Below are 27446 nucleotides of genomic sequence, written 5' to 3' on the forward strand. Positions count from 1 at the left end.
TTATTTACAGGAAGCTGCTGACGTGCTGTTTGCCCATACTGGAAAGTGGTTCAAATCAAACAAGGGGTAGCCCCAGGTGTTTATGGCTAACATGATTGTCAGGACACCCAAGATGTTGAGAACGCTTCCAGCTTTAGCCTAGAATTGTAAAGAAACAGTGTCAACAGTTGAACTAAGTCTGTTTTTCTTTCTGCTCTGCTGATCAGGAGTAGGGAGTTTGTATGGACGGCTTTTGTGGCTTGATCTGTAGATCCTTATTCTGGCAGCCAGGCTGGGCAGCCATGTCCATCTGAGGAAGATGACCTGGGTGGAATGGCTCAGCTTTGTGGGGAAGGGGTTGTAAATTTGGGATCCCTTGATTCCAGTAGCAGTGTGCAGAACAAGACAAACAGGAATCAAGGGATTGGATTCTGAGTGGAGCCTCTTTGAGGCATACCACACAGTTCTCAGCCTGGGGGGAAGGAGGCCGGAGATGACTTTATGCCACCTTTGTGCCTTTCCAGTTGTGAGCTGCTCTGAAGGCTGGAGTGGCCCCTGCATAGTGCTGTGGAGCTGTGGCCTCTCCTCCAGCACACTTCTCCCAGGGCTACCAGCATGGCCCCATAGCCGGTCTTGTGAGGGATCCTCACAGTACAGTCTGTGGCTGTGCTCCTCAGTTCCTGCACTGCGGGCAATTCTCCCCCAGCTTGCTCTGGGAACCTTAGAGCCCCTTTAAGCAGCTCTGGGCCTTTCATCTGTCATAAATGAAACCCAAGGGGTTTAATTTCAATACCACTGTTTTTGCCTGTAGCTGATACTAAATCACTTAACCCAGACCATTCATCTGGTTTTCTTTCCAAAACCTTATTCACATCAGAGTAAACTGGGCTCCATATCCTAGCTGTTCAGAAGACTTTGAGTATTTATTTAGATAGGGCTATGTCTTTTCAGAAGACCTGGAATCTCAGCCACACACTTACACAGAACTTTCTTGATTTGGCATCTAAATTTGACGTTCACTTTGGGAGGGCAACACTGCTGCCCTTATATGTCAATTATAAAGATGCCCTCCTCTTTCTGTGCTATCATAAGAAAGGCATGTCCAGCCACGGGGGAATGCACTGAATAACTGGCAGAGACAAACATCTGAGGCTTTGCTTAAGCTATGCAGAAGATTGTGCAGAAGAGCAGCGTGATAGGAACCCTTCTGCCGTTACCACAGTTTGCATTTAGTTTATCTGCACAGCTACACATGTCCATTTCCCATCAACTCCCGGGTGCTGTTGGAGCACCCTAAGAAACTTTTTCCATCCAGTGTCTCTGACTGTTTTCTAAGAGCTCAATAGCAGTTCTTGTTCATATGGGTCAGAGTGTAGCTCATGGTCACAGTGATCTATGTTAATGCACAGGCATGTGCATTTTATTCCATTTGATTTTAGCAGGGTACAATCTGCTCTGTAATACCTTGTCAAGGAAAAACTAAGACAAAAAAGGAGAAAGGTAAAAACCGGTGTAAGTGAAAATCAGAGGGGTGTCCTGCTACTCACCATGTCAATAACCTTGAGCTGTCCATAGGAGAAGGCAATGGCATTGGGAGGAGTAGCCACTGGGAGCATGAATGCCAACGATGCTGAGAGTGTGCATGGCAGCATGACGTAGAGAGGATTGAGACAGATGGTTTGAGCCTGTGCAGGAGGTGAGAACGGAGACAGTTTTAATACCAGCAAAGTTCACAGGGAGTCTGGGCCAGAAGAATCTGGCTGTGTTTAGCTGTGACACATGCCCCACCCTTCCCTTTCCCAGACACTCCAGGACACTTTCCATCCTGCTTCAGAGGTTTCCAGTCACTCCCACTGTGCTCAGGAAGCAGGAGCTCCTTGTGACCAGCACACAGGGCCCTGATCCTGCTTGGGGCATTTGGCCACTACTGTAATATAAATTATTAATCACAATTATCACAGTCCAATCCAGAATCAGTAAACAAAGGGAAAAAGTCATCCAAGTCATACGTCAAGAGCTAAGTAAATGTACCACTTGACAGAGAGAGCCCCCAGCTCTGAGGGGCAGTGGTTGGGTAAGGGGGAATTTGGCTGTCTTCAGTGAAGAATTACAGGTCATACTGTTCAGGGTCTTATGCAAAATAAGTCTGGTGATTCTTACTCCAGTTTCTGCTGGGGCCAGATTTTCACATCATAAAACTATCCCCACACTTGGCACTAGTGGTTTTCTTATAGCTACTCTCAGTGGAGCTGCAAAGGTTTGACTGGACCGTGGAGACTGATCTATGCTGTCACCCCTAGAGGTGATCCTGGCAGGTTACGATGACGCACATTGATGTGGTAGTATGGGGAAGTTAACACTGCCGTTGCCGTCACTGTGAATAAAAGGATTGCAGTTGCCTGGCCTATCAGTCCTGTGGTTTTCACCTGCACACATTATTTTAGAAAGAATATATGTAATATACCTATATCCTAAACCTTATCACATGATCAAGGACACGAGCTTGTGGTTGGCTGTTAGAGGTTTTGAGTAACTGGTTTGTACTTGGAACATGACTGAAGGTAAAAGAACCTCCAAGGCACTTACCATGGAAGCCAGTATAGGAAGGAAGAGCGTGGTGGTAGCCACATTACTAGTGCATTCGGTGAAAGTGGCAACCAGAAGACATAACAGCAAAACAATAGCGGGAGATGACATATTCTGCAAAGGGGTCAGTTTGCTACCTAACCATTCAGACAAACCAGATTCCTGAAAGAGAAGGATGGAGAGAGGTCAGTCAGCACAGTGGACATGTCCTTGGGCAAGTGCCATAACGAGCTACACTCAGTAAACATATTTCCCCTGCTAATCCCACTGCCTCACTCACTACTCTCCTGAGAAAACCAGCTCATCTTTATTCACAGACAACAGAACTCAAGGGAATGAATAAGACACACACACTTTTTTCATCCTAACGCCACTGAGAGGGAAAGAATACTGCATTGTCCTTTATTGGTCTAAAGGGGTTATTTCCCATTACACTGTGCAGGCCATTAGTTGTACGTGATCACTGCTTGGACCTGTCTCCTGTCCAAATAACAATCTCAGCCCCTCTTTCTGACAGGCCATTGTGGGTGTCCAGCTGCCAACTTCAATGCAACATAGTCAAAACTGAGTTCTTACTCCTTCTGACCCGTCCTCCTTCCTTTCTCAGTGACTGTGGACTATACCAGCATCTGCTCTGTTACTCATGCCTGTAAGTTGGACATCAGTTTTGACTTAACTGTCTCTGTAGACTCACACACCCTGATCATGTCTATATCTTGCTGCTTCTTCCTGAATAACATCTCTGTGATCCAGCCTTTCCTCTGTCCACACAGCTAAAACTTTCACGCATTCTCATCTCACATCTTGACTACTATGACCTCCTCCTTTTTGATATTGACAAATGCCACCTTACCCCTCCCGCCCCTCCAAATCCATTAAAAGCACTTCCGTGAAGGTGATCTTCCTGCCTTGTCACTCTGACCACGTCCTCTCACTCTTTGCAGCCTTCCACTGGCTCCCTTTTTCCCACCACATCAAACACAAACAACTTATCTTCGCCTGTAACTTCCTTCGTGGCCTATCCCTGCTTTATCTATTATCTCTTACAGAGCATGGAGCCATCAGCCACCTCTTCTGGACCACCAGTGGTGCAAGGCTTTATTTCCTGTTCATCAGATTGTTCCATAAACAGTTTCTCCTATGCCACCTCTGATGTATGAGGGTTGTTCCCCATTAACATCTGCACAGTACTATAACCAGGCTGCAACTATTGCTTTACTACACTAATCATAATCCTCTTGCTGTTTCCATGTGCTTCACCGCACCATCTGTTTGGTGTAGCCATGTCATAAACAGATAGCTAAGGGTTAATGTTTCTTTTACCTGTAAAGGGTTAACAAAGGGAACCAAACACCGGACCAGAGGACCAATCAGGAAACTGGATTTTTTCAAAACTCAGGGAGGGAATGTTGGGTCTGTGTCTTTTGTCTGTCTCTCGGCTATGAGAGGCTTCTTTCTATCTTCAAGCTTCTAATCTTCAGTTTCAAAGTTGTGAGTACAAAGGTAGCAAAACAATAGGCTTTTATATGTTTTGTTTTGTATTTACATGTGTGTAGTTTGCTGGAATGTTTAAACTGTATCTCTTTTTGAATAAGGTTGTTTATTCATTTTTTCTTTTAAGCGATTGATCCTGTATTATTGTCATCTTGATACAGAGAATATTTTGATGTCTTTTTTCTTTCTTTTTTTTATATAAAGCTTTCTTTTTAAGACTTGTTTGAGTTTTTCTCTCTGGGTAGGCTAAGGAACGAAGGGGAGGGGAATTCTCTTTGTGTTAGATCTACGGAGGGTAAAGCTCTGCAGCACCAGGGAATTGGTGGGAGGGGGAAGAGAGATAGAATCATTTCTGTTTCCTTGTATTTGGGGTTTGTCTCTTTGTGGAATAGAGGAGACATGCTTCTTGGTATTGTGATGTAAAGAGATTGCATCAGTAACTCTCAGGTTAGCCCAGAGAGGAAAGTCTGGGTGGGAGAGAGAGGGGGAAGGGAAGTGGGTTATTTCCCTTTGTGGTAAGACTCAGGGCTTCTGAGTCTTGGGGTTCCCCAGGGAAGGGTTTGGGGAGACCAGAGGGAGCCAAAACCCTGGAATTTTTGGCTGGTGGCAGCAAGATCAAATCTGAGCTGGTAATTAAGCTTAGAGAAGTTTATTCTAGCTTCTCAGTTTATGAACGCTAAGGTTCAAATCTGAGTAAGAAGTTATGATAAGCCACCCATTGTTTCTTGTGTTATATGAACATCTTTTTGTTATCAGTGTGTGCAACGCCTAGCAAAATAGGGTCCTAATCCCCAACTGGAGCTTCTCGTTGTTACCACAAAACAAATGACTATTTGTTAGACATGGTGCTTTCTTACGTTGAATTCAATTCAGTATCTCATTGTTCTACATCAGTTTCCAACATTTGGTTTCCAAATCTGAGGTGAGAGAGGAACAAGTTGTCCATGGTTGGCCCATCAGTTGCATATATTGCTACTCATAATGTTCTCCGAATCACAGTGGAAAAGTTCTCTGACTTAGACTCTGCACTACGTTCTACCATTTTCCTTCTGTTCTTTTCTATTCCATTTCACAGCCACCCTTGCAAACAAATGTTTATGGGGATGCAAGTCACACCTGCTGCACAACTTCTGTTTAGTGGGAGGTGTCTGCATCAGGCGGCCTATAGCCCCGCTGGCTACTAGGTGGCAATGCTGCATTTCACAGATACAGCACTGAACAGCAAAGAAGCCTGAAATCATTTGGAATCCCATCATGGCAGATCTTCCCTGCCTGTGCCTCCTCACACTTTGGCAACACTTGGGCAGCTTGTCACGACAATAACTCATCATTGACTTGCTTTATTTGATGTGTTTGACCCTTCCCGCATGTGTCCCCTGCTCAGAATCACAGTTAGTTGTTCTGCCTCTGTGGGTAGTGGCTGTGTCACCTGTGCACAGCAGGAATAGAAACTCAGGAGTGAGCACAAGACATGTTCTTAATGCAGGTCACCAGCTGAGAGAATGGGCATTTGGTGCTACCAGAGTGCCCTCTGGTGTTCCACAGGGTGCAAACGAAAATAAAGGGACAAAATAAAACCTTGTCCAGTTAGATGAATGTTTCCAGTAAGCAGACAAATGAAATTACCTCACTGCCTTTGGCCAGGGCAAAGCCACCTCCCAGCAAAATCACAATGTTCCAAGGCATCTTCTGATTAACCGTCTTCCAGTCCAAGACAGCAGGGAGCACTGGAATCTGCTTTGTGCTATCTAAAATCCAGAACCAATCTGTGATCCACTGGGATGGAGAGCACATCCAGAGAGCATCTCTGCACTCCACTCCCAAGGACAAGGGGAAAGTGTAAGCTGCAGCAGTTTTGTGGACTTTGGTCCAGCTTTTCCTTTAGTTGGTCTGGTGCACATTGCTCCCCTGACAAACAGCAACAGTGCCCACAATATAGCCCTTCCCTCAGCTCCATGCTCCTAGTGTAGCTGAGAGTTTGTGCTAAAACACAACAGCACTACTAGGGTCTGATGCCTGTGAGACTCCCCACTTTTTGCATTTCCTCCTGGGAGTGGAAAGCTGGAGCAACATGGGATGGGGTAGGGGAAAAACTTCCGATCAGTGAGATCTGCTAGACCATGGGATTGTCTCCTAACGGAAGTGATAGAAGCTTCATCACTTCAAACTTTTAAAACTAGACTAGAGAAAACACTAGTGAGTAAGTCGTAGGGAACTTGCCCTCACTCCCAGAAGGTGGAAGAATGGACTAGATGTTTGGGAACATATCCTCAGAGCTGCTAAATGTCCTTCCAGGAAATCTTATATCTCTTCCTTGACTTTCCAGCTTCTGCAGTGATGATTCATGCATATAATGCCCTTTGCTGGGCAAAAAGAATGAGGAGTACTTGTGGCACCTTAGAGACTAACACATATATTTGGGCATAAGCTTTTGTGGGCTAAAACCCACTTCATCAGATGCACCAGAAACGGAATCATTCTGTGATCAGCGAACTGCACAGTGGAAACCATATAATTTCAGTCCTGCAGGAAACCACAAACAGCTCTGAAGTTACATCCCCAGCACTGTCCTTTGGCTCCTTGGAATTGTTCAGTGTTTGAAATTCCCCTTGTAAATCCAAGATGCAGGGAAACTTCCTGTGTCCTATTGTGATTTTCTGATGTACTGAGCTAGTTCTTACCTTGTTGTGTTGCTTGCTGAGCTCTGTTATGACATAGATAGGTGGGGATCTCTGAAGGGATTAGGAACATCAGAAGTGAAATGAAGATGACAACTGTCGCATCAGTCACATAACTGCAAGAGATTGATCCAGAAATGAGTCTAGTACATTTGGCGGGGTTATTGAAGGAGCTAGGGCAGCACAATCTGGGGCAAGATTTTACATCTGGATTAGGCATGGTACTGCTGAAAGGCTAGGCCACGGAATATTCAGGATTTATCCAGATGGGAACAGACAGCCAATGTGGTTTGAGCAGGTGAGAAGGCAGGATACTTTCCCGCATGCCCATACTGGATCTCTACTGTTCAGTGTTTGGCTGCTGTTTGGGCGAAACAGGAAAAACAATTATACCTTTCGCCATTCTTGTTGAAGACAATAGTTGCCCAGCCTGTGATGAACCCAGGGTCTCTGGTAAACCAAAGCACCACCAATAATAAGAAGAGGACATTGACAACTATCTCTGCAAATCTCATGGGGCCCAGTTTCTTGTGCTCGTCCTTGATAATCCTGTAAGCCATTTTCTGCTTTGCCTTCATAGACGCATTAGCTCCGCAACCCAAATTCTTCCGAAAGCTAGAATAAAACAGAGAAGCAGATGTCATAGCAATTCCCTGGATATCTGCAGCATTTTAAAGAACATACTGAATTGGCATCCAAAGTCTGCATTTCTGGGAGTGCCAAAAGCACTATTATTGATTTGTATGACCATAGCGCCTGGGAGCCCTCGTCAGGGACCAGGACCCCATTGTGCTAGGTGCTGCACAGGCACAGAATAAAAAGCCAGTCCCTGTGCCAAAGAGTGTACAAGCTAAATGTGAGACAAAAGACACTAGATGGACAGAGAGAGAGAGAGAGATGGCGGGAACAAGGAAACAGTGAGGAAATGGGCAGCTGTGGTCTCAGTGCACCATCAGGTTAACTGGTGTCAAGTTTTTTGTAGGCATTGAGGCAAAGGAGAGTTTTGAGGAGGGATTTGAAGGTGGAGAATGAGGTAGCTTTGAGAATGAATATGGACAGATCCTCGCCAGTGTGAGGAGCAGCCTGGGAGAAAACATCAAGGGCCTTCTTTGAACATTTAACAAGTGAGCAATGGAGACTGACATCATGGTCCCATTGGAGGCAGGAATTGACATTTCAGTAGTGAATAAAAGATGATAGGTGGGGTCTGTGAAGTGAAGACAAGAAGCTTTTGTATGATGCGACAGAGAAGAGGGGAGCCAGCGGAAGGATTCAAGAAGAGGGATGATGTGCTTATAGCAACCAGCTAAGAAAGTGATCTTTGCAGCAGCATTCTGAATGGATAGGAGCAGGGCAAGACTGTATTTGTCATGATGGGAGAACGGATTGTTACGGTAACGGAGAAGCAAGACGCTAAGAGTATTAGCTGTGTGGATGAATAGGAACAGTTTCATCTTAGAGATGTCACGCAGAAAGAATCAGCAAGATTTAGACATAGTCTGGATGTGAAGATCTAGTTGTTGAAGATGATGCCAAGGTTATGCACCTGAATGACAGACAGGCTGGGAACAGGTCATGAGATAGTTTGCCAAGAGTGGTTTCAGTGGAGTGGAAGTTGGCAGAAGCCAGATTAGAGAGGGTCTAGGATGGAACTGAAGGAGAGGAACTCAAGATAGTGATTGTAAACAGTGCATTCAATGAGCTTAGATATAACAGGGGAAAAGGGCAGTAGCTGGAGAGGCAAGTGGGCTCAAAGGTGTTGGGAGAAGGGGGTTAAGATGGGAGAGAGAAAAGGTATTGCTACGCTTTGGGATGGAGGTGTAATTTCCAGTTTGGGAAGACATTCTCAGGCTAGCTCTGATCAGACTAGTGCGCTAAAAACAGAAATATAGCTACAGCAGCACAATGGATAGGAGGGGTTAGGTGCCCTGACTTCATAAGAATGGTCTATGGGTCAGAGATGGTCCATCTAGCCCAGTATTCTGTCTTCCGACAGTGGCTGGTTCTAGATGTCTCAGAAGGAATGAGCAGAATTGGGCAGTTACAAAGTGGTCCTTCCCCTGTCATCCAGCTTCTGGCAGTCAGAGATTTAGGGACACCAGAGCATGGGTTGTGTCCCTGCCCAGCCTGGCTAATAGCGATTGATGGGCCTAGCTCCAGAAACTTATCTAGTTCTTTTTTAACCCAGTTATACTTTTCGCCTTTACAACTTCTCCTGGCAACAAGTTCCAAAGGGTGACTGTGCTTTGTGTGAAGAAACACTTCCTTGTGTTTTACACCTGATCCTTATTAATTTCATCCAGTGGCCCCTGGTTCTTGTGTTATGTGGAGGAGTAAATAACACTTCCCTATTCACTTCCTCCACACCAGTCACGATTTTATAGGCCTCTGTCGTATCCTCCCTTATTTGTTGTTTTTCTAAGCTGAACAGTCCCCAGTCTTTTTACTCTCTCCTCATACGGAATTTATTCCATATCCCGATTTGTTTTTGTTGCCCTTCTTTGTACCCTTTTCAATACTAACATATCTTTTTTGAGGTGGGGCAATTTGAACTGCATAGAGTACCAAGGTATGGGTTTACCAAGGATTTATTGTCACGGAGTGAGGGGGATTCTGGCCCTGCACCCCTCTTCCTGGGACTCACAGTGACTCTCAGCCAGCCAGTAAAACAGAAGGTTTATTGGACAACAGGAATGCAGGTTACAGCAGAGCTTGTTGGCACAGTCAGGACCCCTCAATCGAGTCCTTCTGGGGGTTCAGGGTGCTTGGATCCCAGCTTAGGATACCCTGACTTCCCACCACCCAGCCCAAAACTGAAACTGGAACTAACTCCCCTACAGCCGGCCCCTTCCTTTGTCCAGCTTCCTGGGCAAAAGGTGCTGACACCCCACCCCTTCACCTAGCTCAGGTTACAGCCTCAGGTATTGTCCATCCCCTAAAGTCCTCCCCTGCTCTCCCATCCCCCATGCAGACAGCCCCTACTCCATCACATTTATATAGTGGCATTATGATATTTTCTCTCGTATTATCTTTCTCTTTCCTAATGGTTCCTAACATACTCTTAGTTTTTTGACTGCTGCTGCACCTGAGCACGTTTTCAAATAGAGATCTCGGTGTCATCGTGGATAGTTCTCTTAAGAGGCATCAGCTAATTTAGACCCCATAATTGGGTATGTATAGTTAGGGTTATGTTTTCCAATGGGCATAACTTCGCAGTTATTGACACTGAATTTCATCTGCTGGTTTGTTGTCCAGTTTTGGGAGATCCCGTTGTAACTTTTCACAATCATCTTTGGCTTAACTGTTTTGAGTAATTTAGTATCATCTGCAAACTTTGCCCACCTCCCTGTTCACCCCTTTTCCTAGATCATTTATGAATATGTTGAGTAGGACTGGTCCCAGTACAGACCCCTGGGGGACCCTCCCAGGAGCGGCGCCAGAGTTTCTGGCATCCTGGGCAGGATTTGGGAGGTGGCATTTTGTGCGCTCCCCACGGGGTGCGTGGAAGCTTCTGGTTCCACTCCCGTCACGCCACCGAAGAAAGACTCTCCGCCGAAATGCTGCAGGAGACAGCAGCAGTCATTGAGCTGCTCAATTGCCTGTCGCCGTTTTCCGCAGCACATCGGCAGAAGGTCCTTCTTTGGCGGTGTGATGGGAGCGGAGCCAGAAGCTACTGTGCGCTCTGTGGTGGGGAGCACACAAAATGCCGCCCCCCGAATCCTGGTGCCCTAGGCGACCACCTAGGGTTGCCTAATGGAAGCACCGGCCCTGGACCCTCCTATTTACCTCTCTCCATTGTGAAAACTGACCATTTATTCTGACCCTTTATTTTCTATCTTTTAACCAGTTACTGATCCATGAGAGGACCTACCCTCTTATCCTATGACTGCTCATTTTGCATAAAAGCTTTTAGTGTGGGACCTTGTCAAAGGTTTTCTGAAAATCCAAATACACTATATCAACTGAATCACCCTTGTCCATATGCTCATTGATACCCTAAAAGAATTCGAATAGATTGGTGAGGGATGATTTCCCTTTTCAAACGCTGTGTTGATTCTTCCCCCACATATCTTATTCATCTATGTGTTTGATAATTCTGTTCTTTATTATAGTTACCTGGTACTGAAGTTAGGCTTATTGGCCTGTAATTGCCAGGAGCAGCTCTGGAGCCTTTTTGAAAAATCACTGTTTAAAAATCTGATACAGAGGCTGATTTAAGTGATAGGTTACACACCACAGTTAGGAGTTCTCCAGTTTCCTGAGTTCCTTCAGAACTCTTGAGTGATACTCTGGCCCTGGTGACTTTTTACTGTTTAATTTATCAATTTGTTCCAAAATCTCCTCTACTGACACCTCAATCTGGGGCAGTTCCTCAGATTTGTCACCTAAAAAGAATGGCTCAGGTGTGGGACTCTGCTTCACAAGGTCTGCAGTGAAGACTGATGCAAAGAATTCATTTAGCTTCTCTGCAATGGTCTTGTGTTTCTTGAGTGCTCCTTTAGCACCTTGATCTTCCAGTGCCCCCACTGATTGTTTGGCAGGCTTCCTGCTTCTACTATACTTACAAATTTAGCTGTTAGTATTTGTGTCCCTTTCTCTGATCTTTAACTTCTTCTTTGGCCTGCCTAATTATGCTTTTACACTTGACTTGCCAAAGTTTATGTTCCTTTCTGTTTTCCTCAGTAGGATTTGCCTTCCAGTTAGTAAAGGATGCCTTTTTGCCTCTAACTGCCTCTTTTACTCTGCTGTTTAGGCATAGTGGCAATTTTTTGATCTTCTTACTATTTTTTTTCTTCTAATTTTTATTCGGGGTATACGTTTAGCTTGATGTGGTGTTTTTAAAGAGTTTCCATGCAGCTTGCATGCATTTCACTTGGGATTGTTCCTTTTAATTTCCTTTCAACTACTTTCTTCATTTTTGTGTCATTCACCTTTCTGAAGTTAAATGCTACAGTGGTGGGTTTCTTTGGTATTCCCCCTCCCAAGGATGTTAAATTTAACCACATTATGGCCGTTATTACTTATCAATTCAGCTATAGTTACCTCATGGATCAGATCCTGTGCTCCACTTAGGACTGAGTCAAGAACTGCTTCTGCCCTTGTGGATTCCAGGACTAGCTGCCCCAAGAAGGAGTCATTAATGATTCTAGAAAGTTTATCTTTGCATCCTGTTCTGAGGTGGTATATATGTAGTCAATATGGGGATAGTTGAAAACGCTCATTATTTTTGGGTTTTCTTTTTTTGTAGCCTCTCTAATCTCCCTGAGCATTTCACAGTCACCATCACCATCCTTGTCAGGGAGTCAGTAGTATATTCCTTCTGCTATATGTTTATTATTCAAGCATGGAATTTCTTTCCATAGAGATTCTATGGTACTCCGTTTAAGATTTTTACTATATTTGACTCTATATTTGCTTTCACTTGTAGGGCCACTCCCACACGAGTGTGAGCATATTTTGTACCCTGGTATTACCATCTCCCATTGATTGTCATCATTCCACCAAGTTTCTGTGATGCCTGTTATAGCAATATCCTCATTTAATACCAGGCCCTCAAGTTCACCCATCTTAGACTACTTTAGACTGCTAACATTTGTATACAAGCACTTAAAATATGTCACTATTTAGTTGTTTGCCTTCATTTGATGGAATTGAATGGGACTCTTTTTTGTTTGACTGTTTCTCTGCAGTTCCTACCTGTATGGGTAAGTGGTAAGTGGATTTCCTGGGGAATGCTTGGGGAGCGGATAATACATATTCTTCTTCGAGTGCTTGCTCGTATCCATTCCAAGTAGGTGTGCGCGCGCTGCATATATACGGTGCCGCAAAGGCACCACGCCAGGGGGCGCCTGCCGACCCGCCGGGTGTTGCTAGGAGAAAATTCTTCTGACGAACGTGCACTCGGCGCGCGCACACCTACTTGGAATGGATATGAGCAACACATCTTGAAGAACAACAGTTACAAGTAACGGTGAGTAACCGTCTTTTCTCTGATTAAGCAAAACCCTCCTTTTGAAGCTATGTCCAAAGGAGAGGGTGACTGCTGGGTGATTACCAGTTCCTGGAGATTGGAGATCAAAGGCCCCAGCTATATAAAGAAACAGCTGATCTGCTCAGTCAGGGTGCTGGTCCTGGATCTAAAGACTGTTATGAACATGTGAACACAAGGAAAATCCTGCTGTGGGGTTTGAGGCAATGACCCCTATGCTGAAGTTAGGAGTGACCTCTGGTAAGCTTTTTACCATGCAAGTAGTTTCTTTTATCTTATTTATATGCATTCTCTGGAATGCTTTTACATTCAGAATAAATATGCTTGCTTAGAAGGAGCTGAGTGGTAACTTGTAACTGGGAATAGACTTGGAGAAAAAGCAAAGCCCAGGCGCTGACCTTTAGGCAGACTGGCTTGCTAGGGATATCACAGTATAGATCAGTGAGTGTGAAGCCTTAAAACCTCTGGTCAGAAGGGAGTTGGACAAGGATTCCTACCCAGAAACAGGAGATGGCTGGAGACCTGAAACGTGACTGGGAACTCCTGGAGCAGATCACAGAGCAGGGAATACAGGTGGAGTTACTCTAAAACTGTGACAGGATCAATGGCAGAAGCATCAATTTATATTTGTTTCAATGAGCATAAAGTACTTACTCAAATCCCAAGAACATTATCTGGAGCCAAATCCAGGAAAGAGCCAGCAACACTAACATGGTAGGGAAAGCAAACATGAACCAGGAAGCGAAGTTCACCACATTGTTATTGGTAGGAAACAGCCTGGAAGTATAAACAGATGTCACCACTACAGCTGCACTCATTTCTGCCTCATAATATGTGGCCCAGAGAGGAGAGGAGGCTGTGGGACCAGACCAAAACGAGCTTGTCCGGGTTCTTCCTTCCTCGGAATGGCGTCAAATTTACCTTTTCCTTCTCTGCTTTGGCTGCAGCTTAGCCCCAGCCCAAGCTTACTACTAACAGACAGCAATTCTGGGGGTGCAGTCCCAAACCCCTCTATACTCACGCATCCATCTGTCCCTTCATCACCAGGTTGGGGGTAGTACCAGTCAGGGTTGCGATCCCTCCAATACTGGCCGCATAACAAACAGAGAGGCTCATTCCCTTGCAAAATGTCAGGTGCTTCTCCTCTTCCAGCTGCTGCACATCTTTCAGTTTCTCCTCTTCCTCCACTGTCAACATATGTCTGTTATCTGGGTGCAGAGGCAGGAACAGGAGAAGAGTTGCACAAGCTGGGCTTGACAGGAATGGGGAAGGTTGTTGTGCCTGCACGACACAGTGTTCCCACTTTAGGAACAACAGGTTATCCCAAGGTGAGGACTGGCATTGAGACATGGTCATTTCAGGGCAGTTCCCTGAGCCTCAGTCCCATTTAATGTTTGCATTGATGCAAAATCCCAGGAAAAGTTTTTTTTGACAAAATTGGAATAATATACAAAATATGGATGTTTGATAACCTCATGTGGCTACACTAGTAACTGGAATCAGCAATGTCTGAACTTTGGGGGGGGGGAAGTGGGAGAAGAAAACACATTCAGGAACACAGGCAACTGGAGAACTGGCAGCTCATCCCACATCAGGACCTGATTAAGAAAGGCTTGTGATTCAAATTCAAGGACACTTGAGTAGAATTGAGGGGTCAGAATAGAAGAGGAAGGCTGATAAAGAAAGGGAGCTGCTTGTTCACAAATTCAGAGATTTTAAGGCCAGTAGGAGACCATTGTGATCTTCCAACCTGATCTCCTTAATGAAACAGGCCAGAGAACTGTACACTGCCATCCATGTGTCAAGCCCAATAATTTGTGATCGAGGTACAGTATATTTTTAGAAAGACAACCAACTTGATATAGAGAATCCAAGTGATGGAGAATTTGATACCTCCCTATGAAAGTTACTCCAATGATTAATTATCCTCACTTTACATTGGCACCTTATTTCCAGTTTGAATTTTTCTGACTTCAGCTTCCGTCCACTGGGTCTTGTTATACCTTTTTTTGCTAGATTAAACAGTTCTCTCATATGAGAAATCTCTGATATAGTCTGGATGCCACAGACATCTTTATTCCTTATGAAGTTAAAATTTAGAAGCAGAGATGAATGTTGAGGCCAGAAGCACCTAATGTGGAGATGGAGAAGGAATCTACATATCCACCTTTATTCCTAAAACACCTACAGCTACGCACCTTGTTTTTGTGTCTCTTGAGAGGCATCTGATTTATCTGGCACCTCCTGCAGCTCGAAGGCTTTGTTGATGCTCTCAGCCACATGCCCAACTGGACTGGTCTCCTGCTGTGACTTGTGCAGTTGCTCCAATACAGCTTGGGCTATTGGTATCATCATGGCAGTGGTAGCAGTATTGCTGATCCACATGGACAGGAACGCAGTGACAGACATGAAGCCCATAATTAGCCTGCAATGAAGAGGATTGATGTGAAACTCACTTCAGAAGTCAAGAGCACAAAGGCTTTCCTCAAAGTGCTCCATTACTCCATTTCTCTCCCACCCCACAGACACACAGGACAAAATTATCTTCAGTTCTCTCAATTACTTAATGGCCTGGATTTTGTTTGCACGTAAATTCTCAGGGGAGGAGGGAGGATGAAAGTCAGGGAATAAGAGGGAGCCTAGGAGAGGATGGAGAGAAAAGAGGAGGAGAGGTTTCCAGGAGAAAAAGATACATATTGCAACAGTGTGTTCGACAGGATCCATTAGTGACTGCACAGAAGACCATTCCATGCTGTGGCTAGAATTCTGTATAGGTTTTATTGTGGTATAAAGACTGTCCTGTCAGCTCCTGTTCCTCTGGGGAAATGCTTTAATTAGCTGTTGACTAGCTAATGTGTCCTGGGCTGCGGAACAGGGCACAGCCGGGGTGAGCGTTTCCAGTGGTGGATCTCCTTAGACAGAGAGCTCTCTCTGTTAGGAAATGAAGTACAGCGCCTGCCATTAGAACTTTTGGTTTGTGATGTGCATGATGCATGAACAGAGGGCCCTTAACACAAGATGAGATGAAGTTTGTCCAGCTGAGCAGATCTGAAATTGGGGTGATAGTGACCTGGGGGCACAGCTAATTGTATAACACTGGAAGAGAATTTATTTTTGAGCCCAGATAGTGATCAGTTAACATCCTCAAGCTTGAGGATCAATAATCTTTGTAATTTATCCCACCTCTTATCACTGCAGAATCTGTTCTGATTCATATAAAAGTCTAGTCCTCCTTTGGATCTTACTACATTATTTTACAGCAATGAGATACACAAACTAATTACAAATTGTGTACACAAGTGTTTAATTTATTTTTATCCTATTATCTTATAATGTCCTCAAATGTTCCCTTGTTCTTGTGGTAGGGGACAAAGTAGATAGGATTATCTAGCTTTCTCTGTATATTTTATAGACCTCTGTAATTTTGCCTTACAATTATCATTTCAAAACCAAATTGCCCCTGGTTTTCTAATCTCTTTAAATAGCGATACTCCAGTCCCCATTCCAGGATTGTAATCATTAACGCAGTGCTTTTCTATGGTTCTGGTTATTGATGTTCCCTTTCTCACTGTCATTTAGCTACATAATGTTAAATGTTTCCTATTAAGTCAGTCCTTCCAGCCAATATCTAGAAAGGGGGAAGAAAGAAAGCTGGCTGCAGTACGGATCAGAGAACAAAGGATTTCATTACTCATATCACTCTTCATACAGGAGACTCCTAAGCCCCACATATTCCTCTGGCTGAAATGAGATGAGAACCAAATGCAAACAAAGGGCCTCAGTCAAGAAAGCTCTTAAATGATGGACGTCAGCATGTACTTTGGTGCTTTCCTGAATCAGGAACGAAAAGATTTGCAAACTCCTTCCCTGGGTGAATCTGGTCTTCTCACTCCCTCCCCCCCGCTTCTGAGGTTCTCACTCACAGGGCTGGTCTGACCCCAACGATTAACAAGACCCGCAGGGCGATGCGCTTGTGTAGGTTCCAGTGTTCAACCGCAATGGCCACCATCAGCCCCCCAATGAAGAGCATGTTGCTGTCCTGCAGATACTCCATACAGACCTGTAACAGAAAACGGGGGGAGAAAACAGTCAGAGAAAGAAGCCAGGCAGTCAGAGAGAGAACATTTGCTGAAGGAGGGTCAGAGACACTGTTATGCAAGCTACATGCATCCAATACTGCTAATAATTTTCCTTTGGTTTCACTTCTGGAGCTGGATCCAACATTCATTCCAGGTGGTCAGAGATATTCTTTATTCTGTGAGCCTTCTCTCCGGGTGACAGTCATGCAGTTTCCTCCTCCTCAACACTGTATGTTGGAAACATCCTGTCCCTGCGGACTGACCAGATGGGAGACACCCAGACACACCAAGACAGAGAGATTGACGGACACACACATAGGCAAGAGCCAGATTTCTTACTTTAGTTGAATCCATTATGTTCATGAGCGGGAAAAGCACGACAGGAAAGAGGGCAGTAACACCCAATGGCAGGACTTCCATACACCAGAACAGCGCCATCAGGATGATAACATAACCACACTTGGCTTCCTGAAAGAGAACACACACAATCAGAGCACACTGCACAGCTGACTGAGACACTAGCCCACAGGCTTATTCATATGCTCTTACTAGGCATTCAGTCAGAGGCCTGCTTCTAGCCTCTTTTTCCCAGCTGTGCTCCAGGTAGAGAAGGGGAACAGATCCCAGTTATCTGCCTCCTGTCATGGAGAAAAGGGCAAAGCATTCAGTGACCTTGTCAGAGATCTGGTATAGAAATAACAGGGCACCATATATGGTGACCTTGTGGAAGACCCTTTATAGGGAAAGGCAAAACTTATACACAGAAAAAGAAATCAGTTGATGACTTTGAACCCTGCCCAGATAAGAGGTTAGAAGTTCTGAACAGACTCCTTGATTTTGCTGATGGTAGCAACTTCTCCCTGATTTACTTCTGTCTTTGAATGATTGAACAGCTCAGTTAGTCATTGGTCCAGTTCACTTTTCTCCCAGCATGTTTCATGCAGTGACTCAGATGAACTTTGATTGGTTTCCACAGCCTTGATTTCGACCATTGTAAATTATTATATGTTTACTTTTAATTTGATTTTTCACAACTGACAATTGACAAATTACAATCACAGTTCAACTTCAGGTCTTAATCACTGGGATTTATTTTTTTTATTTTGTATTGTTGTAAAATGCCCTTTGCAATCCACAAAATTATCCAAAAGCTTCTTCCTTCCCCACGGTGAAACAATCCCAGTGTTTGTACCCTACCCTTTCTCCATGGGACTGTGGCTTACTTCTGCTCTGGAAGACAATTCCAGCTTCTGAATTAAACATATTTACTTCATTACAAGACCGCTGGGTGATCTGAAATAGCATGTTGCATGGGGATTCTTTCCTTGGGGTGGGATAATGCAGAGAGGAAGAGACAATGGGCTGCAGAGTGCCCTCTCCAGACAAGGGGTCTGATTTACCGGTGCATTACTCCAGTTTTTATGACAACATGCTTGCATTTATTTCGGTGTAGTTCCTCAAATGGTAACACAATGGTGACTCAGGCCCGAGGGAAGGAATCAGCCTTGTGCTGGAGTCTGAGGGGAGGTGGCTTACATCTCCCTCATTCTGCGACTAGCACAGAAGTGTGGGTCATTGCTAGAAAGCATGACTAGCAGGACATTTGCAGAGGGATTTGAAGGGGGAAAGAGTTATGTGGAATCTGGAATCAAGGAGATAATTTCAAACCTATCTGGCAGTGTGGGAGACAGCACAGCGATCTTTTGGCGAATGCTTTAAAGGGAGTGGGACGGAATGGTCTGAGCACAGGGACCAAGTGGATGAATAGCACTAGACAAGAGCTGAGAAACAGGGACGGACAGACCCATGAAGACCCAGGAAAGCAAGAGGCAAGCATGACTATGACATGGAAAGAGATGGAGAGCTTGTGACATGGAAGGATGAAAGCTGAGACTGAGTAGGCTGGAGAGTAGAAAGCTGCAGTATTTTAGGTAGAGATTACTAGGTCCTGGATAAGGGTTTCAGCAGTAGGAATAGGGGGAAGAGATGGCTTTCTGAGAAGAGGAAAGGGTGGATTTTGGCCTCCCATATTCAGTGGAAACCACAGAAACTTTAAAAAGTGCAGTTCCCTAGTTAAATATTCCATCAAGCCGAACATTAACTGGAGTTTCCCAAGGTTGATTGATCCATCTGCCATTTAGTGTTCCTGTGAGAAGCCACTGGGTTCTCTTGGCAAGGCTGTCAGTGAGAATCCCTGGCAAGTCCTGGGATGCTGGCACTTTCCACCTGCACAGGGTCACCTCCAGTAAAGCTGGTCAGGAACCCAGTGACAGGAAAGAGGGCATATAGGGGGCCTAATACTATTTCACACTGTATGGCTCCGACCCAGAGACAGTGAAGAATTCAGTGATTATTGACCTTGGTTTAGACTCTCTCCTCAGAACAGTCCTCCACATCCTACTCCATTGGGATTTTAAAAAATGGAAAATATAAACTGTCTGGAGGCTTGGAAAAGGGATATCAGTGCTATTAGCAACCAGCAGGGTCATCAGTTATCCCCAGGGACAGAAATACTTCTTTCTCCATTCACACACCCTCCACTCTAGATCTTGCACATCCTGCTACTACTCCGAATCCTGTTCACGCTCCAGGGGACCCTGTGACCACCAGGCTGGCATTCAGGATACAATCCTTTGAGAGTGTGTGTGAGCGACGGACAGAGAGAGGTGAAAGTTTACACTCTCCTTCGAAGTCAAAGCTGGTTATCAGATTAGATGGACCAGTGAAGCTCCAGGCATCAGGCTCCACTCAGTGGCTGGGTTTCTGTGTGGTGGTGAGTATTTGGCTTTTTATCTTTGTCAATTTCTCCTTCCTTTGGCTTTAGATAAAGCCTTTATAATTCTGTTTGTTTTACCCTTGTTCACGCAACAGTTTATCTCAGGACCCCATCCATATCTCCCAGTGGGGCAAGTTACTTCCTAAGAAGGTATGCTGCGTAATTGTGAGGGATCAGACATCTCAGTGTGGCATTATGTGTCCTGCCCCTTGCCCTTGGTTTTTTTTTTGTTTTCCTTTTAGTTTAAGGTGTCAGCTTGACAGCCCTGTACGCTGAAGATGCACCGCTGGGCCAATGTAAGAGTGCACGCTTCGCCCATATGGCCCAGCAGAGTGCCCAATCTTAACCTGTAAAGGCCACGGTTAGACTTGGAGGGTCAGAAATATTCTGTCTCTCTCCATGGCCTAGTCAGTCCTTGGCCTCTGCTGAACAGCAGATAGATGCCGGTTGGTGTCCTTTGTGACACTGAATTGAGATCCACCAAATCGTTCCATGAGAGATACCAAAGACCTGATAAAATGGTAACTTCCAGGCACTACCAACTTTGGCTGGGTTTGAAGCCATGACTTAGTAGTGAAAAGTTCTGGATCCCATTCCCCAGCCACATAAGCAGTTATCTGAGTTAAGTCCCCTTTAATTTCAGTAACTACTTTTTTTTGCTACTTCACTTTACACTATTAGAAAAACATTTATGTAGTCATGTATTATGTGTCTTCTTTCCATTATTCTTTTACCTCTTTGTGTCTTATACTGTCCCAGAGTGGGAATCCCCCAGACTGCAGGGAGCACTGCTTTGTCTGTATTTATACAATGCCTAACACAATGGGGCCCAGACCGCAACTGGGCCTCTGGGAGCTACTGCAATGCAAATAATAACAATAAAAATCTTGGCAAGAAATCAGACCAACAGAATACTTGCTGACAAAACCATTATTCAGTTCGTTGAGTTTGTAAATAGCTATTACTGTAATGCTAATAAGAAAAATAAAGCATTATTGAAATACTACAATTATATATAAACAATTGAACGTTAAGGTTCCTCACATCCTGAACTCTGACCTGTATCCTCACCACCTGTTCTCTGCAGAGGCACCTGAATCATGTCAGAGGATTACATGGATATGGGATATTCCACTGAGTCCATATTTTGGAGAGTAAAAGATGCAGACTGGGCTCTTTGATCAAAATTTGCGAACACAAGTGATTTTGAGTGAGATGTTCAAGGGGCATGATTTTCAGAGAGAGCTGGGTGCCTGTCTTCTGAAAATCAAGCTCCATTAAGGTGTCTCAGGTTGGACAGCCAAAAACTTTAATCAGAGAGGGTGCAGAAAAGAGCCACAAAAATTATTTGAGGGCTGGAGAAAATGCCTTACACAGGGAGAGACTTAAAGAGATCAAGCTGTTTAGTTGATCAAAACAAAGATTGAGAGGTGTCTTGATTACAGTTCGTAAATACTTTCATGGGGAGAAACTACCAGATACTAAAGTGCTCTTCAATCTAACAGAGAAAGGCAGAACAAGAACCAGTTGCTGGAAGCTGAAGCCAGACAAATTCAAATTAGAAATAAGACGCACATTGTTAACAGCTGAGAGTGATTAACCATTGGAACAAGCTACTCAAATAAACGGTAGATTCTCCATCTCTTGATGCCTTCAGATCAAGACTAGATACATTTCTGTAAGATATGTTTTAGCCAAACACAAATCATTGATCTCAGTACAGGGGTAACTAGATGAAATTTAATGGCCTGTGATATACAGGAGGTCATTAGATGATCTAACGGTTCCTTCTGGCATTAAACTCTATGAGTCTATCATCACCTTTGAAATGCTTGGCTATAGGCAGGGCCCCTTGTACTCTGTGGCATGAGGGGACCAAATTCTGAAGCAATGTTAATCTAGTCTATTGCCATGAAATACCTTTCATTCCCATTTCCCTCATCACAACCTCCCCTACTCACACATAACTATGGCTCATTGTTGAAAATACTCTTTGTGTAAAATTTGTGAATGATTGTTTTTGGCAGAAATTATTTTTCAAGAACAGGTTTGTCACTGCTTTCCAACCCAGCTCCACTCCCTGGGCTTTGGTTCCCTTCATGATGCCTAGGTGGTTTGGCTCAGGAACTCCTTCCCATCATGTGTGCCAGGAAAGGAGGGAGCTTGTAGCCAGCTGCAACAGCTTACTGGGCCTCTTCTGTTGCACTTTTCTCAGGCTGGCCAGCCTACATTTCTGGCTGCTCCCACCTCACTGCAAGCTGAACTTCAGGTCTGGCTCCTTGACGCCCTGCTTCCTGATTCTATGCAACAGTGCAAGGATCATGTCCCTTTGGGGAGCGCTGGAGGACAGGTCTTAGTGGGGTAGGGAAATAGAAAACAAAATGCCAGATGCGTGCCTGCATCAAAGTTTAGAGTTTTATAACCATGGAATTAGAGTCCCTCTGGCCCTGACTGAGATGAATGGGACAGGTTACACTGCTCAGATACAGACTCAGGCAGACAACATTGCATCACTTTTCATCTGTTCACATTTTAAGGTTATCTCCGCTGCCATGAGGGCAATAAACATCAGAGGACATTTTCAAAGGCACAAAAAGAAGGTAAGCACCCACCTGCCATTGAAAGTCAATGGGAATGAAGCACTTAGTACCCATTTGTGCACTAAAAGTCTCTCCCATAAGCAGAGATTCTGCAGCAAGGGGTGAATTCCATGGTCACAAAATTGTGGAATACACAGGGCCATGACTCTTGACCTTTGACCCTAACAGAGGCGGAGCACTTGCAGCTCCCACAGCTTTCATTGGGGGTTGTGGGTGTGTGCAGTATCCACTGTTGTTTCTAGACTGTATGTGGCAGTATATGAAGTGTAAAGTTGGTGTTTCTTGCTGTTAACAGGCAGATGAACTATTTCTGTGTCTGCGTTTGGGGCAGTGCCCCATATGTGCTGGAGGTGCTGCTGGAAATCTTTATCTACAGTATAGTGGTTGCTGGGATTTCTGGTGAGCTGGGGTTGGAATCTCATAATGCCAATGTTCAGATAACTGAATAGCTCTGGTTCTTTATATCATTATTGTATTTTACCAGATGGAGTTGATAGTCCATATTTATGGTCCATATTGGAAATATGGAGGAGGTTGGTGGCTGAGGAAAGAGAGTGCTGATGGACAGGGAGAGGAATGGTGTTGACAGAGTTAGAGTTAAGGGTACTTCCATATCCGGACCTTTGAGTTTCTACACTTTCAAGCATTTACTTTCTTTTTATCATTGCAACATCTAATAATGTTATATCCATGCAATGGTATTAAATTAGAGCCAAACTGTATACACAAGCAGTGTCCATGAATTTCTTTAGATTTTTAAAGAAAGTATTTAAATACTGTATATGATTATAGGCAGGACTGGTGGCACCTGCTACTATTAAAATTGTGCACCACATCCCATTATAAGACCCTGTTTTCAGTTGCTCATAACTTTGCCAAACTTTAACCATTTGGGCTGAAATTTTACATGCCAGCTGTCTGCCTCAGGCTGAAGTTTTATGTAAAATTTCAGCCAACAGGAGTCAGCCATTTCTGAGAACAAGGTTCGGGGAAAATACATTTTTGTCCATGTTAAAAATTCTTGAGACCATTTCTGAACAGCTCTAGCGCCACCCCCACTCCCCGCCACTCCCGCTTTGGAGCAGAAAGCTGAAACGTGGCATTTGTCTCAGGGGTGTGCTTTGTGCTGTCCCTTGAAAATCCGAATGGAACCAAGATTCCTGAGTCTCATCATTCCTCTGATGCCAGCAAATCTGCTGATCCACAGAGAGGATGACAGCCTACTGCTGCTGTTGCTGTCTGTTACTTTGTTTGCTTCAGTTGCAGAGATCTGTGCCATGGATCTTAAGGTTCCAACCCTGCTGATAACTCATGTGGGTGCCAATATAATGCCACATGATAGAATTTATGGGGGAAGGGTTCAGTTTCCTTTTTAAAAACCCCAGGAAATTACACAAAAATCTGAATAAATGTTAAGTTTACAAAGTCAAGCACTCAATGGTTAGGAAGTTATCATATGCAACTTTAATTCAGCCCCAGATGTGTATGAATTATGATGAAGTCTAATTACGTGATCACACACGATTTTTCCACAGGATCCCTAACTCATTTAGCGTGTAGGGTAGACTGTGCTCTGGAGATGAATCAGTGCTGTGTAGTGGAGGATATGTTTGTAGGACCCCACCTCTTTTGTTGCAGAAGTTGGAAGGCATGTAGTGAATGAAACAAAGGATTGCAGGCAGTAAAAAGGATTATTTCATGGTTAGGCAGTTAAATGCCACCCTGAAGAACTGGATTCTATCTCTGCCTCTGCCACAGAATTCCAATGTGATGCCGGACAAGTTACTGAAACCAAACTTTTCACAGGGGGTCAGTAAATTGTATGTTTCTCATTTTCTGGGTGCCCAGCTTGATAGCCTGGGGTCTCATTTGCAGCAATGCTGAAAACTCACAGCTGCAACGGAAGTCAATAGGAGCTGTGCTTTAAACATGTAAAGTCAATATAATGCTAAGTACTCTAAAAAATATCAGGTCCTTGGTGTCTCAGATTGGGCACCCAAAATTAGTGGAATTTTTAACCTTAATCTGTGTGCCTCAGCTCGCTATCTGTAAAATGGGAGAATACCATCCCTGCACCACATAGGTGTGACTGAAACACAAGACAAAAGAGTATCCAAATCAGATCCTGCCAGCAGAGCTTGTAGCCTCTGAACCAGTGCGGCTCATTTGACAGTGTTTACATACTGTATGGGCTGCACTGTGCTAGCAGAACTTCTAAACTTTAACAGACTTTTGGCAGAGTTTTTAAAGTCCAATGGAATATCTTGGCATGATCAGAATTTAAAAGTCTATAGTGACCAATTCCAACATTTGAACTTAACTTTGTCAGAAGTAATCATAAACACTAAGTATCCCCCAAGACTTTTGAAGATTCTAAACCAAATCATTCTTTAAAAACTATTTTTCAAAAGGAAAAAAGTTTCAAAACTTTTAAAAAAGTGAAACACACCCTATTTTTGTTCCATAGCTCAGAAGTTCCTTGTCCTGTCGACTTATAAAACAAATAATCCTGACATTGTTTTCTCTGTCTCAAGACAACACTTGAAAAATAGCAGGAAAGGATTTTTTTGAGAAAATCAGGAGGGAAGTTAAAAGTTGAGCATATAAGCCTCAACTCAGGAGGCATTTAAGCATGTGCTTAAGGTTAGGCACATTGGTATGGACTTTAAGCATGTGCAAAAATGCTTTGCTGAATCAGGCCACCATCTGAAGCAAGTTACATTTTTACTGTAATTCAGTGATACATTTTCATGATAGACCTACAAGTCTGTCTGTCCAGTGAGGCTTTTCTTGCTGTAGTATTCCAGGTGCCCCATTAGTGGTCTAAGCTGGAAAGGTAACTGTCCAGCTCAGAAACAATGGAAATTAATCAGGGAACGGACCTGTGGCTCCTGCTTGGTTTTGTCATTTAAAAGAAGCAGTGCTTTCCAAATAACTCTGAGTTTCTTAGTGCAGTTAAGGGTTCTTACCTTGGTAGGAATGAGCAGTGGGAGAGGAAGAAGCAGAAAAGGTACTAGCAAAGCAATCAGGTAATTCCTGTGGGCCACAATTACTTTCCACACAGTAGTCATGGTGCTGGAACTAGCTCAGTGCTGAAAGGTGCACAGGTCTGTTCATGAGGACCATATAAAGGCTCTGAAACATGAAACATTGACCTTGGCAGGTAGGGTGTTGTTTTTAGAACCGTGATCAGAGTGAAAGAGAAAAGAGAACAAAGAAGGGAGGAGGCAGAGAAGAAAGGACAGACCAGGAACTTTCTAAGGGAAATCTTTCTGATGCTTGATAAATTCAGCGGAGAATTAACTCCTTGTGACCCAACCAGTCTCACATCACTACAAAGGGAAGGGTGGTCATGAGCACATTCAAATATCCTACTGCAAAACGTATGTGCTCACTTTTCTGCTAGCAGCCAATCTGAATTGACAAAGACCGCTAATGTTCCTATCTTTCATAATAAAATGTCAGTCCCTGAATGGGGAAATCCTACAGCAGGTGAGAATCCTCCTACAGCCAGCTCAGAATTTTGTTTTAATAAAATACTTCATACGATTAGGGAGCATATCTATGTATGTAATACTCCAGCTGGAGTTCAGAAAAGTATGGCCTCTCCCTCAAACACTAAGGCAGCTGGGATTCCATCCAGGCTTTTTGGTGACAGCAAAAACCACCAGGGCAAAATTCAAATGACCAGAAGCCCTCACTCTATCAGAGATGGAATTCCAGCCCTAGCACTCTGGGAGCAGGAGCACTAGGTCCTACAGGCCCACCATCTCCATCAGGCATCTCTTGGCAAGTCCACAATGCCCTGCACTTGATGAGTGGAAGTGCAGAGGTCTGCACAGAACCCAGATCTCCCACATAGCAGTTCTGTGTGCTGAAAACAAGGCATGGGGCTACAGAGGGAGACCACAGAGATCCCAGCCTTCCTACCTCATACCCCAGGCAGAGAATTGGATTCCTTTTGTGGTGTAATTATTGCATTACATAATTAAGTTGTAAAGTTTCTACAGTAATTAAATCACAAAATGAGTCCAATTTGCTGCTGGTGTAAACTGGCACAGTTCCACTTACTTTCAGAGTGGCACCAGCTTACACCAACAGAGTATGCTGCCCCTACTCTGGTCAGGTGATGTTACCTCACAAGAGCCCATTTCTGAACTCCTCACTCACGTGGAACCTCCCCTGAGGGGTTGGCCTGAAGTTAGACAGACTAAGGCCTTGTCTAGACGAGCTCTACATTCTCTGCTCCTGAGACACTGTAAGGGACTTCACATTGATCTCACTAAGAACTGGTGATAGCAGGCTGGTCTCAACTATGGTATCACCGACAGTGGAAGAAGATGATGCCCTCAGGGAGCCCTTTAGGAACAATATTACTGAGACTAAAATGTCTATGTTATAACGTTCAATCATGTCTGAAGAAGGTTGTCAAGACTTGAGTTATCTAGCACGGTGCTGGCCAGGAGAGACTCATCAGCACACACTACGACAAATCATGGCCAGCAACTTGTCGCTAAGTTGATTCTTCACAATCACATTCAAAGGAAACACAATAATATTACTTAATGTAGACAAGCCCTTACACAAAACAGATTCAGGGAAACTTGGGGTCCTTGTGAAGCCGTTCATTTAAATCCCACAGCTTCCAGGTGCTGGATTCAGTGTGCAGTCTTCTTCAAATGTCTTTGTCACCGCTGCAAGAATGCTTCAGAAAAGCCACATGATTGGCAAAAGTCCGTACAGGACATAAACTTGGTCAGTGCTCTGTGTAAATCACAAGGCTGGTGCGTCTGGGATCTTAAAAGACTTCAGTCTCAGATTCTTTCCACCTCACCATGGACACTTGCTCTTTAATGATATTTTGAGGTCTGTCAAGTTGATATGTTGACTGTCTCTGAAAATGATGCTAACAGAGGAAAGCTTTTCTATTTGTTCACAATATAATTGATGAAACACAGTGACACAGAAATGTGGCCAAAAGCAGATGTGTCTTCCTTAAAAAGTCAGCTCAAGATACTGATATTGAGGTCCATGCCACAAAAGCAACATCTGAAATGGAGGACCAATTTGAGTTCCTGATTCCAGAAAGCACCCCTATTCGGGACAGCACTGAAGCACATGCCAAAATTTAAGTATGTGCTTAAGTCCCACTGAATATGCTTCTGTACTGTCCTAAATAGGGATAGACATAAGCACAGACTTTCCTAAAGTAAGGCTTGAAGCATTAGTACAGTTCTGGCACCAGCAAAACAGCTACAAATAATG

At 44.1% G+C, this 27446-nt stretch overlaps 1 protein-coding gene across 1 annotated transcript; it reads right to left on the reverse strand.

Annotated features, from left to right (window-relative positions):
* Nucleotides 1-25252, reverse strand: SLC13A2 (solute carrier family 13 member 2). Its single transcript, XM_032790722.1, has 12 exons — nucleotides 25151-25252; nucleotides 17145-17273; nucleotides 16650-16786; nucleotides 14925-15151; nucleotides 13748-13934; nucleotides 13381-13503; nucleotides 7131-7352; nucleotides 6741-6853; nucleotides 5686-5807; nucleotides 2566-2727; nucleotides 1527-1664; nucleotides 1-138 (listed from the first exon to the last, which is right to left on the reverse strand). Exons 1-12 carry the CDS (start codon nucleotides 25250-25252, stop codon nucleotides 1-3), a joined length of 1800 nt encoding a protein of 599 aa, XP_032646613.1.
* Nucleotides 25253-27446: the final 2194 nt, after the last annotated feature.

The sequence above is a fragment of the Chelonoidis abingdonii genome, chromosome 20 (genome assembly GCF_003597395.2).
Source record: "Chelonoidis abingdonii isolate Lonesome George chromosome 20, CheloAbing_2.0, whole genome shotgun sequence".
In the NCBI taxonomy this organism is placed as follows: Eukaryota; Metazoa; Chordata; order Testudines; family Testudinidae; genus Chelonoidis; species Chelonoidis abingdonii.

Bases quoted from the DNA above. Each gene is read 5' to 3' on its own strand.
- SLC13A2 (XM_032790722.1), bottom strand. From the start codon at position 25,252: ATGACTACTGTGTGGAAAGTAATTGTGGCCCACAGGAATTACCTGATT. The intron at 1,665-2,565 runs GTAAGTGCCTTG...CCTCCTGCACAG, and splicing joins TTCCTATACTGGCTTCCATG to GCTCAAACCATCTGTCTCAA. The intron at 139-1,526 runs GTGAGTAGCAGG...TTACAATTCTAG, and splicing joins AGCTCAAGGTTATTGACATG to GCTAAAGCTGGAAGCGTTCT.